Genomic DNA, 15789 nt, shown 5'->3' on the forward strand with positions numbered 1-15789 from the left:
TCTGTCTGTAAACAATTGTTGGGAAAATTACTTGTGTCATGCACAAAGTAGATGTCCTAACCGACTTGCCAAAACTATAGGTTGTTAACAAGAAATTTGTGGACTGGTTGAAAAACAAGTTTAATTGACTCCAACCTAAGTGCATGTAAACTTCCAACTTCAACTGCACATGGAATTTACACTCTTGGTTGGATAACCTGATATTTTCTGGTTGGTTTTTAGTCATGTTCACTTGACTAAACACTGGATCCTTGGAAGGTTAACAGGCATAGGTGTACACCTTTTAGCATAGAAAGCTTCACAGTGGAAGGCAAATGTAATCATCAAAGAGTGGCCCGTATTTGTCCTCTGAACACTGCACATGTCAGGGACTGTATTCATAAGGGGTTTCTGAGTAGGATTGCTAATCTAGAATCAGGGGCTGTAGGTATGAGAGTAAAAGTGCTGGTTTAGGATCAGTTGAATTTTTTATTTTTTTTTACATCACAATGAATAAGATTACATGGACATGGAGTGACCTGATCCTAAACCTGCTTAAAACATGATTATAATAACTATGAATATAATATCATACATATTAAACAAATACAATATTTAAACTATGATGAAATCACTTGAATCAATAGAATCCTCAATAGACTATTTTCTATAACAATATTGCTCATCCTGTAGCCTTGACTCATGTTTATATAATAGAGTAATTATGAATGAAATGACTTATATTTCAACAGGTGTTCAGTATCAAGCAAACACACCATAATAACACACCATATTTTACCTGTTAAAACATGACATCAATACAGCAATGAGTCAACCAACCTTATATAGTTTAGACTGCACTGCACTACATATACGTATCTTATTTAATTGCTTTAAAAGTACAACAATAATGTATACGGAAGCATCAAATATATTTTCCATATTGCACAAGTAGAGCACAATTGTCGTTGTAGAGCACAATTGTCGTACATGGAGTTTCCTGCCTGGTTGAACTTTGACCTAGTATTTTCATATGCCAAAACCGGGTCCTTGGAAGGAACAAATACACCATATTTTAGGCTACCTGTTGAAACATGACAAGCCTTTAACTGAACTGCAATGCTAGAATACTTACATTATGTCCATGTAAGTGGACCAATAAATTATGTTTTGCGGCCACAGTACCCAACCTGACAGAAAACACAAACGTGAGCAGCATAATTAAAGGGCTGCTGGAGCAATTAGGGGTAAAGTGCCTTGCTCTAAGGAACAACGGCGTTATGGGATGTTGAAATTCGGAACCCTCCGGCTGCCGTCTCATTCTTTGGGGACTTCCCCCCAGTCAGCTCCAGGATTGAAACCGGCAACCCTGAAGTTACCGACCCCTGTCTCTAATTACGAGGCTCATGGCATGAGTCAACCAACCTTATACAGTTTCATTGGTGCAGATACAAATCTCATATCGCTGCTGAAAAGTACTTAAGTAATTATAAAGTACATGGTTCTGTGTTACAGAGCACAACCTTCATAAATGAATTTTCCCTGCTGGTTGAACTTCAACCTAATATTTTCAACTTGCCAAAACTTGATCCTTGGAAGGATCAAACACACAATTATAATCATGCCCCATATTTTACCTGTTGCAACAAGTCTTCAAAATTGCCATGAGCCAAACAATCTTACAGGTCACAACTCTTTGTAGGCAGAAAGAAACATGCATTCTCTAATTTCATAAAGTAAACATACCTTTTTAATGGTCAGTTTGGACTGTCAGAATAAGGCCTTCAAGATAGGCTTAAATATCCTATAAAGTACAGTATATGGTTGGATAATAAACTATTTCTGTATTGAACAAGTAGGATAAACACAGCACATACATCATACATATAATTTACACAATTGGTTGGAATTTAACCTGATATTGTCTGGTTGATTTTAAACCATGTTCACTTGCTCAAACACTGAATCTTTGGAAGGTTAACAGGTATAGGTGTGCCTGCACTGTGGAAAGTACGTTATCAAACAGTGGCTCATAATTGTCCTCTAATCACAGCATGTCAGTAAGATTGCTAGTCTAGGATTTGGGGCCATATGAAACATCTAAGGCCGTGTCTAGACTTGACAGTTCATACAGCTTCAGTACTCTGATGATAGATTTCTGATCATGGAGTTCCAAACCCGTCATGTATCTACATACACCTACATTTAAATGTGTCTACCGTGTCCACAGTGTGTCCGGATTCCCTATTCCCGCACTGTATTCAAATGCCAGTTTGCATTATACAAACGGTGGAATAGGTCAAATATGATACAAACACAACAACTGATGGCAGTAGCTAACTGCTGTATGAGGCCAGCAAACAAAAAGTGCCTCTCGGTCCCAAAACACACGTTTTCTGGAGACTTGTAGGAGGGGTGCTGACGTCGCCCACTGTATGCGCTTTCGGTAGCCCGATTGCCTTCGGTAGCCTGATTGCCAACCTTGCACTGTCCTCCTGAAGTGGTCAGCCAGATCGGAACACAATCAGACCACAAGGGGGGACCTGATCCTAGATCAGTGCTCTTACTCAGACACTTGATACAGCCCAAGGTCCCCCAGTACATTCACTGTAACCTAAAAGGCTCAACTGATCCTAGATTAGCACTCCTACCCTAAGACGCTTTATGATTACAGCCCTGATGTGATGTTGACTAATCAATATATCAGAGAACATTCTAGAAATGTTATCACTCTGAAATCTGATTCAAGTTTGACACAAATCTAGATTAGCAAACAACCAGGTAACTCCCCTTGTAAAACAAGTCATATAAGCGGCACTGACTGGCACCTAAGCCATACAGATAAACAAAACATGCATGCTCATCTTGACCCTCTGGAATCCAGTTCTCTCTTTCTCAACTATGTTTGACAATGTGGTCATCTGTCTCGCCAACCTGTCACTGTTCTACTAGCCTGGTCCCAGATCAGTTTGTGCTGTCTTGCCATCTCATATGCTGTTTTGCCAACTCCTATGGTCACTGTCACAAGACAGCACGAACAGATCTGAGACCAGGCTACATATCTCCTGGCTTAGGGAGATATGTACTGGTCAGCAGCTCTGGTGGTCTAGGTCTGGCATGACGTCATCCCTCTGACCACTTCCGGGGAGAAAAAAAACACACTGTTGTCAGGCATGCCAAGGAGCACTTGTTGCAACACATTACGACACATGAACAACATAACCTCTCTAGCCCAAACAGGCGGTTTCTCCTACTCTGTATTTGAAACATTATTTGCACATTACGTGCAATAAGTCAGTGGACTACAGTGGCAGTGAAGTACAGTGAAGCAGTACCTTCAACCAGGGCTCAAATTGAAGGGGTATATGGGGGTATGCCATACCCGTTGTTAATGAAAATGGCAAAAAGCATACCTTTTAAGCTTAAGATTTTGAAGGGGGAAAAAAGATATCCCTTTTTATAAGCGTTGTAAAAACATTGCTTAACTCTGTAATGCTTTAGGCTATAAACAAGCAGCAACTTTCATGAGAAAGGCGTGATTCTGATGCATATGGGGATATATTTGGTTCGAGGACTCAAAGCAAAGCAAAAATCGACTTTTCTTGGGAAGTAATCTAATGTGTGACTCTGTCAGCATCTATTGAGCGCATCTCTTTCTGAAGAATATGTTTAACTAATATACTTGATGGTTCATGTTAATTACAATATTATTATCATCATGAAATAGCCTACCCAAAATATGCCATGAGTCATGTTACAAAATCCTGCGTAGAATTGTAAGAAATTTGCTTCTAAACCACAAAAATGTACTAGAGCAACCATTTTTTCCTTTGTTGTAAAAACATAGTTGTTCTTTCACAATAGCTTGTCAGTGGAACAATTATCATTCCTCACAATGGGCTACATATAGGGTGATTAGTGTGCTTCTGTCAGCAAGAACAGTACTGTTGTTCTCCATACTTCTATTATTCCACTTCTTCCCAGTTTTGCTAGTGCTCCTATTTACTTGAATTCTGACATACCTACTTGTGCCTTTGAAAATAAATCTTGAGGCCAACATTTTCGCAGGCCTTTTCATCTAAGCTATGTCCTGGACAGAGCTGATTGTAAGTCATAGAAAATGAGAAAAAGCTATATTGAAATGCTTCTTGCCTCAAGTGTCTTGTTTTGTCCTTTTAGTACTTCAAACCAATTTGTAAAGTTGTGAATGTATATTCAACTTTTAAAGCATCTTAAATACATGTGATTTTATTTTAATTCCACCTTGGTCATAGACCTACGCCTCCCAGGAGTCCACAGAACTGACCAATTAACAGCTGCTATCTATATGCATATGTCATAAATGATATATAAAAGGTGACATTGTCATTCCCACTGTAGAGTGAATTGCGAAATGTGACATAATGCAGGGTTTATACACCATTGATGGAATATGCAATACACTTGTGATTTGTGAAGCATTTATGTAGTGCTTATGAAGCCTTTATGTATGCTAAACTTTGTGAGTTGTATTTGGTTTAAAGCAGGACTGAAAATTGCTTACTTCCTGCATTGATCCCAAACTTGTCAAATATGTCCATGATGTATTTTGTTCTAAGTTTGTTATATGTTAACTATGGGTTTTAGAAGGGAGAACTGATCAAATACTGTAGATTCCACCCTAGTTGATCAAGTTTATGGGTACCTTCTGTCTTGTATGTCAGCAATAATGGAAGATGTGTATTAGTTAATAGTTGGACCATTGGACTCCATAGCACCACCTAGTGTAGATATATAGACTTTATGCCTACTCAGTTCAGGCATGTAACATGAAGTAACAGGAAATACAGCATATACATATGCCTCATTCAAACACAGAATAAAGGAAGATAGTGTAGAATAGTGTAGTCTATTCTTGCATTTTGTGAGCAAGCAACCCCAAACACACTTCCCCTGCTCTCCACTCATTTCCTACTTTTGATCCATTCACAAAAGGCAGGAAATGTTTTGCTTCACTGCTGCTGCAGGATTTAGGTACACAACACCTCCATTAGACTTGCATCTGTCTCTGAATAACACAAATTTCATTCAACATTCTACATGACATTGAAAAGCTCTCAGCATTTTTGAAAATGTAATAATCACTTTCCTTTTTGAGAGGATTTTGGAATTGAGTTTCCACTGATTTGACTGTTTTATCTCTGTAGTCATCACACAATCCAGAGGACACCATTCACTAAGTGTAAGAATTAGAAAAACTTGATATGGAAGTGTAGTGGTAGTAATTAACTATCTTTCAAAGACCAGCAGCAGTTCGCAGTGTGGCGTGTGAGGGAACATATCCACAGGCACAGCCACAGTCGGCCTGAAAGCCTCGCCTGTCAGCTTCCTATGTGGGTCGGGACTGCAACACAGCTCCCTGAAGTTCCTCATGGCCTCTCCTTCGGGTTTGCAGGAGATATAGAGCAGCCTGCGGATGGATGAGTGATTCCTTAGAGTCCGGATCACACGATAATGCAGGCCAGCGCGGGCTGGGTTCACCACAGCCGTGAGGGGGCCTCCAGAGTCGGTGGTGGAGCCCAGGACCTCCATGAGCCCAGGAAGGACAACCTCGGCTTTCCCAGGGAGGAACTCACAATTCTGGATCTGGTTGAGGGCTGCGTTGTGCCTGGCGTCTTCCACTGCCTGCTGGATGAGTTCTATCCCGATGACCCGGTCCGCTCTGGGGGACATGGTGATACCGATGGCCCCCGTTCCACAGCACACATCCAAGAGTGTGCCCCCTCCTCCTCCCTCTCGAGCTCCATTCGGGAGGCCCATCTCTCTCACTGTGCGGTACAGCGAATCCGCCGCCCCTTGGTTCACCTGGAAGAAGGCATCTGCCGAGATGCGGAACTTGAACCCCAAAATCTGTGGATGATATAAGTGCATGATAAATACATCTTAGGGATGCAAATTTCTGTCAATTTTGTTGCCGACTTATTGATCCTCAATAATCGGTCAACAAACTAACATTTTTTGCAAACAATAAAATTAAGTGACCAACAGAAAATACTACCAGAGATCTGTATATAATGACGAGATGCTTATGTTTCCGCCCTAACAATGGGAGTCGTCCCAAGGCGGGAAGGCAGACGACAAGCTTAGGCCCAAAATAAGCCCATAGAAACGTATTGGGCTTATTTTGGACATATTTTGGCGAGAGTGAAACCTCTTGTTTTGCCTCATCCTCCCAGATACTATGCATGCATACAAGGACCAGATATTTTTCATTAAGAGCTAAATGGAAACATGCAACAATAGCAAGCCTATCGTCTTACAGTTCATATAGCCTATTATTGAACATGCAACTCCCTTAATGAAGCAGCTAACAAAAAGCCGACTCCAACGTCGTTCTAGAGGATTTGACAGGACGTCCAACCGGCCTCACAGCCGCAGACTAAGTATTCCCACGTCAGCCCAGGGTCTCCGCATCCAGCTTCTTCACCTGCGGGATTGTCTGAGACCAATCACCCGGACAACTGATGAAACCATGGGTTTGCACAACCAAATAATTTCTCCACAAACTGTCAGAAACGGTCTCAGGGAAGCACATCTGCGTGCTCGTCATCCTCACCAGGATCTTGACCTGATTGCTGTTTGGCGTCGCTACCGACTTCAGTTGGCAAATGTTCACCTTCGAACTATACCGGCCAGATGGCAGACAGTGTGTATGGTGTTGTGTGGGGGAGCGGTTTGCTGATGTTAACATTGTGAACAGAGTGCCCCATGGTGGCAGTGGGGTTATGGTAGGGGCAGGCATAAGCTACGGACAACGAACACAATTTTATTTTATCGATGGCAATTTGAATGCACAGAGATACCGTGACGAGATCCTGAGGGCCATTCTCGTGCCATTCGTCTGACGCCATCACCTCATGTTTCAGCATGATAATGCACAATCCCATGTCGCAAGGATCTGTATACAATTCCTGGAAGCTGAAAATGTCCCAGTTCTTCCATGGCTTGCATATTCACCAGACATGTCACCCATTGAGCATGGTTGAGGATCGACGTTGAGGATCGACGTATACGACAGCTTGTTCCAGTTCTATCCAGCAAATTCACACAGCCATTGAAGAGGAGTGGGACAACATTCCACAGGACATAATCAACAACTCTATGCAAAGGAGATTTGTCGCTGCATGAGGCAGATGGTGGTCACACAAGATACTGACTGGTTTTCTGATCCACACCCCTACCCTTTTTTTAAGGTATTGGTAATCAGATGCATATCTTTATTCCCGGTCATGTGAAATCCATAAATTAGGTCCTAATGAAATTATTTCAATTGACTGATTTCCTTAAATTTCAGCCACACCTGTTGCTGACAGGTGTATAAAATATAGCACACAGCCATGCAATCTCCATAGACAAAACATGGCAGTAGAATGGCTTTCAAAGTGGCAGAGTTATGTCACCTTTCCAACAAGTCAGTTCATCATATTTCTGCCTTGCTGGAGCTGCCCCGGTCAACTGTGATGTTACTGTGAAGTGGAAATGTCTCGGAGCAACAACGACTCTTCTAAGAACTGGTAGGCCACACAAGCACACAGAACTGGACCGCCAAGTGCTGAAGCACGTAAAGATTGTTGCAACCGAGGACAGACTCTTCATGAAATGGGTTTCCATGGCCGGGCAGCAGCACACAAACCTAAGACCATCATGCACAATGTCAAAAGTCAGCTGGAATGGTGTAAAGCTCACCACCATTGAACTCGGGAGCAGTGGAAATGCTTTCTCTGCAGTGATAAATCACGTTTCACCATCTGGCAGTCCGAAAGAAGACTGGGTTTGGAGGATGCCAAGAGAACTCTACCTGCCCCAATGCATAGTGCCAACAGTAAAGTTTGGTGGAGGAGGAATAATGGTCTGGGGCATTATTTCATGGTTTGCGCTCGACCCCTTATTTCCAGTGAAGGGAAATCTTAACGCTACAGCATACAATGACATTCTAGACGATTCTACGCTTCCAACTTTGTGGCAACAGTTTGGAGAAGACCCTTTCCTGGGGTCGAGGCCTGTAATTTTCGTCATAGGTACACTTCAACTATGACAGACAAAATGAAAAAAAAAATCCAGAAAATCACATTGTAGGATTTTTAATGAATTTATTTGCAAATTATGGTGGAAAATAAGTATTTGGTCAATAACAAAAGTTTATCTCAATCCTTTGTTGAGGTCAAACGTTTTCTGTAAGCCTTCACAAGGTTTTCACACACTGTTGCTGGTGCTGGTATTTTGGTCCATTCCTCCATGCAGATCTCCTCTAGAGCAGTGATGTTTTGGGACTGTTGCTGGGCAACACGGACTTTCAACTCCCTCCAAAGATTTTCTATGGGGTTGAGATCTGGAGACTGGCTAGGCCACTCCAGGACCTTAAAATGCTTCTTACGAAGCCACTCCTTCATTGCCCGGGTGGTGTGTTTGGGATCATTGTTATGCTGAAAGACCCAGCCACACAATGCCCCTGCTGATGGAAGGAGGTTTTCACTCAAAATCTCATGATACATGGCCCCATTCATTCTTTCCTTTACACGGATCAGTCGTCCTGGTCCCTTTGCAGAAAAACAGCCCCAAAGCATGATGTTTCCACCCCCATGCTTCACAGTAGGTATGGTGTTCTTTGGATGCAACTCAGCATTCTTTGTCCTCCAAACACGACGAGTTGAGTTTTTACCAAAAAGTTCTATTTGGGTTTCATCTGACATTCTCCCAATCTTCTTCTGGATCATCCAAATGCTCTCTAGCAAACTTCAGACGAGCCTGGACATGTACTGGCTTAAGCAGGGGGACACGTCTGGCACTGCAGGATTTGAGTCCCTGGCGGCGTAGTGTGTTACTGATGGTAGGCTTTGTTACTTTGGTCCCAGCTCTCTGCAGGTCATTCACTAGGTCCCCCCCGTGTGGCTCTGGGATTTTTGCTCACTGTTCTTGTGATCATTTTGACCCCACGGGGTGAGATCCTGAGTGGAGCCCCAGATCGAGGGAGATTATCAGTGGTCTTATATGTCTTCCATTTCCTAATAATTGCTCCCACAGTTGATTTCTTCAAACCAAGCTGCTTACCTATTGCAGATTCAGTCTTCCCAGCCTGGTGCAGGTCTACAATTTTGTTTCTGGTGTCCTTTGACAGCTCTTTGGTCTTGGCCATAGTGGAGTTTGGAGTGTGACTGTTTGAGGTTGTGGACAGGTGTCTTTTATACTGATAACAAGTTCAAAAAGGTGCCATTAATACAGGTAACGAGTGGAGGACAGAGGAGCCTCTTAAAGAAGAAGTTACAGGTCTGTGAGAGCCAGAAATCTTGCTTGTTTGTCGGTGACCAAATACTTATTTTCCACCATAATTTGCAAATAAATTCATAAAAAAATCCTACAATGTGATTTTTTTTCTCATTTTGTCTGTCATAGTTGAAGTGTACCTATGATGAAAATTACAGGCCTCATTCATCTTTTTAAGTGGGATTACTTGCACAATTGATGGCTGACTAAATACTTTTTTGCCCCACTGTATGTTTGTTACTACGCTGTAACACAGCGCCGATAAAGGACGATATCCATCCAGACCTTTGCCACCCTGGAAGTTTGTGTCACTGGACCTTCTCTAATAGTAGTTGAGTACACCTGCTCTAAACAGTCTATGGACAAGGTATGATGACAGCAATCCCATGCTTTGGTTTTATTTACCTGGCCACTGCTTCCAGATGCTAAATTATAATCAAATGGAAGTAAAATGGTATTGTAGATGTTTTTGCACTCATGTTCAAATCATGCTCAAGTATGAAAATGTATTGTGTCGCTCAAATAAGTTACTTATTGATGATTTGGACATGAAGCGTGAACAATTATAATATCAGTACCATTGACTGCCAATTTGCAGAGGAGTACAGAGTGCAATGATATTGTATTGTATTGCAATGTATTATATTCACCTCCTCGTGTATTTGTGGCTGGCCATGCAGCAGCTGGTAGGGGGATTCCTCGTGGCTGCAACGGGTCATGGAGCTCTCCTGGAAGTACAGGGAGTCTAGTTGGCAGATGGCACCAGGCCCCTGGGTGAAGTACTCCACCAGGGAGGACTTATGGACCTCTATATCCTCCGGGGTGAGCCTCTGTGGGTGGAAATAGATGATGGCCATGGTGTGGCCTGCTGCGTTGGTCCTCACAGTCACCTGTGAGTGTGTAATAAATTATAGGGTTCATGTGTATACAGCAGTACTGTGTCCATGACAATTTACCCCCCCCCAGCAACAATAAAGTATCGGCCTAATCTATCCTATCCCAAACTTTTTCATTGGGGCAGCAGGTAGCCTAGTGGTTAGAGCGTTGGACTAGTAACCGAAAGGTTGCAAGATCGAATCCCCGAGCTGACAAGGTAAAAATCTGTCATTCTGCCCCTGAGCAAGGTAGTTAACCCACTGTTCCTAGGCCGTCATTGAAAATAAGAATTTTTTATTAACTGACTTGCCTAGTTAAATAAAGGTCAAATAAAAACATTCCAGTCCTCTGGGCCCACCAGCAGCTCTATATATTTGAGGTATTCCAACACAAGAACAGCTGAAACACCTGTACCAATGGGCTTGTTCGACATTGCAGGCGACTTCTGACTGACTTACAGTGCCTTGCGAAAGTATTCGCCCCCCTTAAACTTTGCGACCTTTTGCCACATTTCAGGCTTCAAACATAAAGATATAAAACTGTATTTTTTTGTGAAGAATCAACAACAAGTGGGACACAATCATGAAGTGGAACGACATTTATTGGATATTTCAAACTTTTTTAACAAATCAAAAACTGAAAAATTAGGCGTGCAAAATTATTCAGCCCCCTTAAGTTAATACTTTGTAGCGCCACCTTTTGCTGCGATTACAGCTGTAAGTCGCTTGGGGTATGTCTCTCAGTTTTGCACATCGAGAGACTGACATTTTTTCCCATTCCTCCTTGCAAAACAGCTCGAGCTCAGTGAGGTTGGATAGAGAGCATTTGTGAACAGCAGTTTTCAGTTCTTTCCACAGATTCTCGATTGGATTCAGGTCTGGACTTTGACTTGGTCATTCTAACACCTGGATATGTTTATTTTTGAACCATTCCATTGTAGATTTTGCTTTAGGTTTTGGATCATTGTCTTGTTGGAAGACAAATCTCCGTCCCAGTCTCAGGTCTTTTGCAGACTCCAAAGTTTGAAATATCCAATAAATGTCGTTCCACTTAATGATTGTGTCCCACTTGTTGTTGATTCTTCACAAACAAATACAGTTTTATATCTTTATGTTTGAAGCCTGAAATGTGGCAAAAGGTTGCAAAGTTCAAGGGGGCCGAATACTTTCGCAAGGCACTGTGTATTTTCTCCAAACAATTTCCAAGGAAGTGCACACGTGACTCTTCTGTGTTGAGCGGTTTACAAAGAAACAGCTCTTCCTATATGCTTAATTTAGAGTTATGTATGCAACTTTAGTGTTGATACAAACATTGGGCTATATGTTAATACATTTTAAGTCTGTGTGATGCGACTAATGATGATTTGAAAAAAGTTGCATGAAAGGCATGAGCTCTGATTTGTTTGTATAGCAGGCTGCACACAATGCACTCGTCTCTCATTCTCAAACACTTGATAATATTCTCACCAGCCCTCAAATTTCCCGGCGGCATCCCCTTTGTGTGGCCGTAATGCCCCCTAAAAAACCAATGCCTTTTGTGGCCGTTGTACCCTTGGGCTGAATATAATAATTATAATTCCCTTCTCCTGGCTGCCGTGATCCGAAGCACCTCTCACTCACATGGCTCTCTCAAATATCTCATTAGCCAATTCCAGTCACGTGATTGGGTCCTTCTCACAGGCATCTCAGCTGAGAAGTAGGCTACAAGTGAATACATGACACCCACCCTGTATTCAAGAACATGTTATGTCTAAACTGATGGCGGGCACAACTCAAAAACCTCAGATGATCTAAGATAGGGTCTAAATTATGAAATATGTGAATATGAAAAAAAATCGGAATTTCCACTTTTTTAGATCAATGAAGTTTAAGGTAAAAAAAATGTTAAATACTTTTTATATGCATTACATTTACATTTACATTTAAGTCATTTGGCAGACGCTCTCATCCAGAGCGACTTACAAATTGGTGAATTCACCTTATGACATCCAGTGGAACAGCCACTTTACAATAGTGCATCTAAATCATTTAAGGGGGGGGGTGAGAAGGATTACTTTATCCTATCCTAGGTATTCCTTAAAGAGGTGGGGTTTCAGGTGTCTCCGGAAGGTGGTGATTGACTCCGCTGTCCTGGTGTCGTGAGGGAGTTTGTTCCACCATTGGGGGGCCAGAGCAGCGAACAGTTTTGACTGGGCTGAGCGGGAACTGTACTTCCTCAGTGGTAGGGAGGCGAGCAGGCCAGAGGTGGATGAACGCAGTGTCCTTGTTTGGGTGTAGGGCCTGATCAGAGCCTGGAGGTACTGCGGTGCCGTTCCCCTCACAGCTCCGTAGGCAAGCACCATGGTCTTGTAGCGGATGCGAGCTTCAACTGGAAGCCAGTGGAGAGAGCGGAGGAGCGGGGTGACGTGAGAGAACTTAGGAAAGGTTGAACACCAGACGGGCTGCGGCGTTCTGGATGAGTTGTAGGGGTTTAATGGCACAGGCAGGGAGCCCAGCCAACAGCGAGTTGCAGTAATCCAGACGGGAGATGACAAGTGCCTGGATTAGGACCTGCGCCGCTTCCTGTGTGAGGCAGGGTCGTACTCTGCGGATGTTGTAGAGCATGAACCTACAGGAACGGGCCACCGCCTTGATGTTAGTTGAGAACGACAGGGTGTTGTCCAGGATCACGCCAAGGTTCTTAGCGCTCTGGGAGGAGGACACAATGGAGTTGTCAACCGTGATGGCGAGATCATGGAACGGGCAGTCCTTCCCCGGGAGGAAGAGCAGCTTCGTCTTGCCGAGGTTCAGCTTGAGGTGGTGATCAGTCATCCACACTGATATGTCTGCCAGACATGCAGAGATGCGATTTGCCACCTGGGCATCAGTAGGGGGAAAGGAGAAGATTAATTGTGTGTCGTCTGCATAGCAATGATAGGAGAGACCATGTGAGGTTATGACAGAGCCAAGTGACTTGGTGTATAGCGAGAATAGGAGAGGGCCTAGAACAGAGCCCTGGGGGACACCAGTGGTGAGAGCGCGTGGTGAGGAGACAGATTCTCGCCACGCCACCTGGTAGGAGCGACCTGTCAGGTAGGACGCAATCCAAGCGTGGGCCGCGCCGGAGATGCCCAACTCGGAGAGGGTGGAGAGGAGGATCTGATGGTTCACAGTATCGAAGGCAGCCGATAGGTCTAGAAGGATGAGAGCAGAGGAGAGAGAGTTAGCTTTAGCAGTGCGGAGCGCCTCCGTGATACAGAGAAGAGCAGTCTCAGTTCCGAGCAGTCTTCCGGTTCCGGTTGGAGCGAGCGGTCGCATCTACACTTCGGTCCGCAGGTAGTATAACTTTTCATTACATTTCGTTATAGTACAACGGTTTGATTTGTCTAATCTTAGCAATTTCTTCTTAGCCAGCTACATAGCCGTCTTTGTATCAACGACAATTGCATAATTATCGTATTTCGTCGTCCTAACGTATCTGCCCAGCAGCTAGCTAAGCAGCTAGCTAACATCCACTGTCCACTAGCACTGTAGAAACTATTACACTCAACTGAACGACTCGATTAGCGTAGTGTCAGCTAGCTACATAGTTGTCTTCGTATCCAAGATAATTGTGCAGTTTAGAGTGTGTAGACTTAGAGTGATTATCTTAATTTACCGAGGTTAGCTAGCCAGCTATTTGTCGTCCTTAACGTAGGAAATGCTGCTAGCTAGCTAGCCAACAGCTAGCCAACCTCTACCGAATTGAACTCCAACTACCCGGTCATCATTCCGCGTCGCTCCACAGGTAGTATCACATTTTCATTTCACTTCATTACAGTACAACGGTTTGATTTGTTTGATCGTAGCTAGCCAGCTACATAGCCGTCTTTGTAGCTAAGACAATTGTGTAGCCTAGAGCGATTTTCTAGGTTAGCTGGCCAGCTATTGTCGTTCTTCTAACGTAGCTAGCCAGCTAGCCCCCGAATAGCAGCACTGTAGTAACTATTACAGTACAACGGTTTGTTTTGTTTGATCGTAGCTAGCTAGCTACATAGCCGTCTTTGTATCTAAGACAATTGTGTAGCCTAGAGCGATTTTCTAGGTTAGCCAGCCAGCTATTGTCGTTCTTTTAAAGTAAGCAACGGAACGCAATCAACCTTGCTAGCTAGCCAGCTAGCCCCGAATAGCAGCACTGTAGAAACTATTACACTCGACGGAACGACTTGATTAGTGTAGTGTCAACATCGCAGCCACTACCAGCTAGCCTACTCCAGCAGTACTGTATCATTTCAATCATTTTAGTCAATAAGATTCTTGCTACGTAAGCTTAACTTTCTGAACATTCGAGACGTGTAGTCCACTTGTCATTCCAATCTCCTTTGCATTAGCGTAGCCTCTTCTGTACCCTGTTAACTATGTGTCTATCTATCCCTGTTCTCTCCTCTCTGCACAGACCATACAAACGCTCCACACCGCGTGGCCGCGGCCACCCTAATCTGGTGGTCCCAGCGCGCACGACCCACGTGGAGTTCCTGGTCTCCGGTAGCCTCTGGAACTGCCGATCTGCGGCCAACAAGGCAGAGTTCATCTCAGCCTATGCCTCCCTCCAGTCCCTCGACTTCCTGGCACTGACGGAAACATGGATCACCACAGATAACACTGCTACTCCTACTGCTCTCTCTTCGTCCGCCCACGTGTTCTCGCACACCCCGAGAGCTTCTGGTCAGCGGGGTGGTGGCACCGGGATCCTCATCTCTCCCAAGTGGTCATTCTCTCTCTCTCCCCTTACCCATCTATCTATCGCCTCCTTTGAATTCCATGCTGTCACAGTTACCAGCCCTTTCAAGCTTAACATTCTTATCATTTATCGCCCTCCAGGTTCCCTCGGAGAGTTCATCAATGAGCTTGATGCCTTGATAAGCTCCTTTCCTGAGGACGGCTCACCTCTCACAGTCCTGGGCGACTTTAACCTCCCCACGTCTACCTTTGACTCATTCCTCTCTGCCTCCTTCTTTCCACTCCTCTCCTCTTTTGACCTCACCCTCTCACCTTCCCCCCTACTCACAAGGCAGGCAATACGCTCGACCTCATCTTTACTAGATGCTGTTCTTCCACTAACCTCACTGCAACTCCCTCCAAGTCTCCGACCACTACCTTGTATCCTTTTCCCTCTCGCTCTCATCCAACACTTCCCACACTGCCCCTACTCGGATGGTATCGCGCCGTCCCAACCTTCGCTCTCTCTCCCCCGCTACTCTTTCCTCTTCCATCCTATCATCTCTTCCCTCTGCTCATACCTTCTCCAACCTTTCTCCTGACTCTGCCTCCTCAACCCTCCTCTCTTCCCTTTCTGCATCCTTTGACTCTCTATGTCCCCTATCCTCCAGGCCGGCTCGGTCCTCCCCTCCCGCTCCGTGGCTCGATGACTCATTGCGAGCTCACAGAACAGAGCTCAGGGCAGCCGAGCGGAAATGGAGGAAAACTCGCCTCCCTGCGGACCTGGCATCCTTTCACTCCCTCCTCTCTACATTTTCCTCCTCTGTCTCTGCTGCTAAAGCCACTTTCTACCACTCTAAATTCCAAGCATCTGCCTCTAACCCTAGGAAGCTCTTTGCCACCTTCTCCTCCCTCCTGAATCCTCCTCCCCCTCCCCCCCTCCTCCCTCTCTGCAGAT

The 15789-nt window shown here is 44.2% G+C and overlaps 1 protein-coding gene across 2 annotated transcripts in view; it reads right to left on the reverse strand.

Moving 5' to 3' along the window:
* The window catches only part of trmt2b (tRNA methyltransferase 2 homolog B), a 21198-nt gene continuing 5409 nt past the window's right edge, over window positions 1–15789 (reverse strand). For both annotated transcript variants that reach the window (XM_064934014.1, XM_064934013.1), the window contains 2 exons: window positions 9930–10169; window positions 1–5868 (listed from right to left, as the gene is read on the reverse strand). In XM_064934014.1, coding sequence (XP_064790086.1) covers window positions 5248–5868; window positions 9930–10169 — 861 coding nt within the window. In that variant the 3' untranslated portion in view covers window positions 1–5247. The remainder of the gene's footprint in view (window positions 5869–9929; window positions 10170–15789) is intronic.

This window comes from Oncorhynchus masou, chromosome 24 (assembly GCF_036934945.1).
Source record: "Oncorhynchus masou masou isolate Uvic2021 chromosome 24, UVic_Omas_1.1, whole genome shotgun sequence".
NCBI lineage: Eukaryota > Metazoa > Chordata > Actinopteri > Salmoniformes > Salmonidae > Oncorhynchus > Oncorhynchus masou.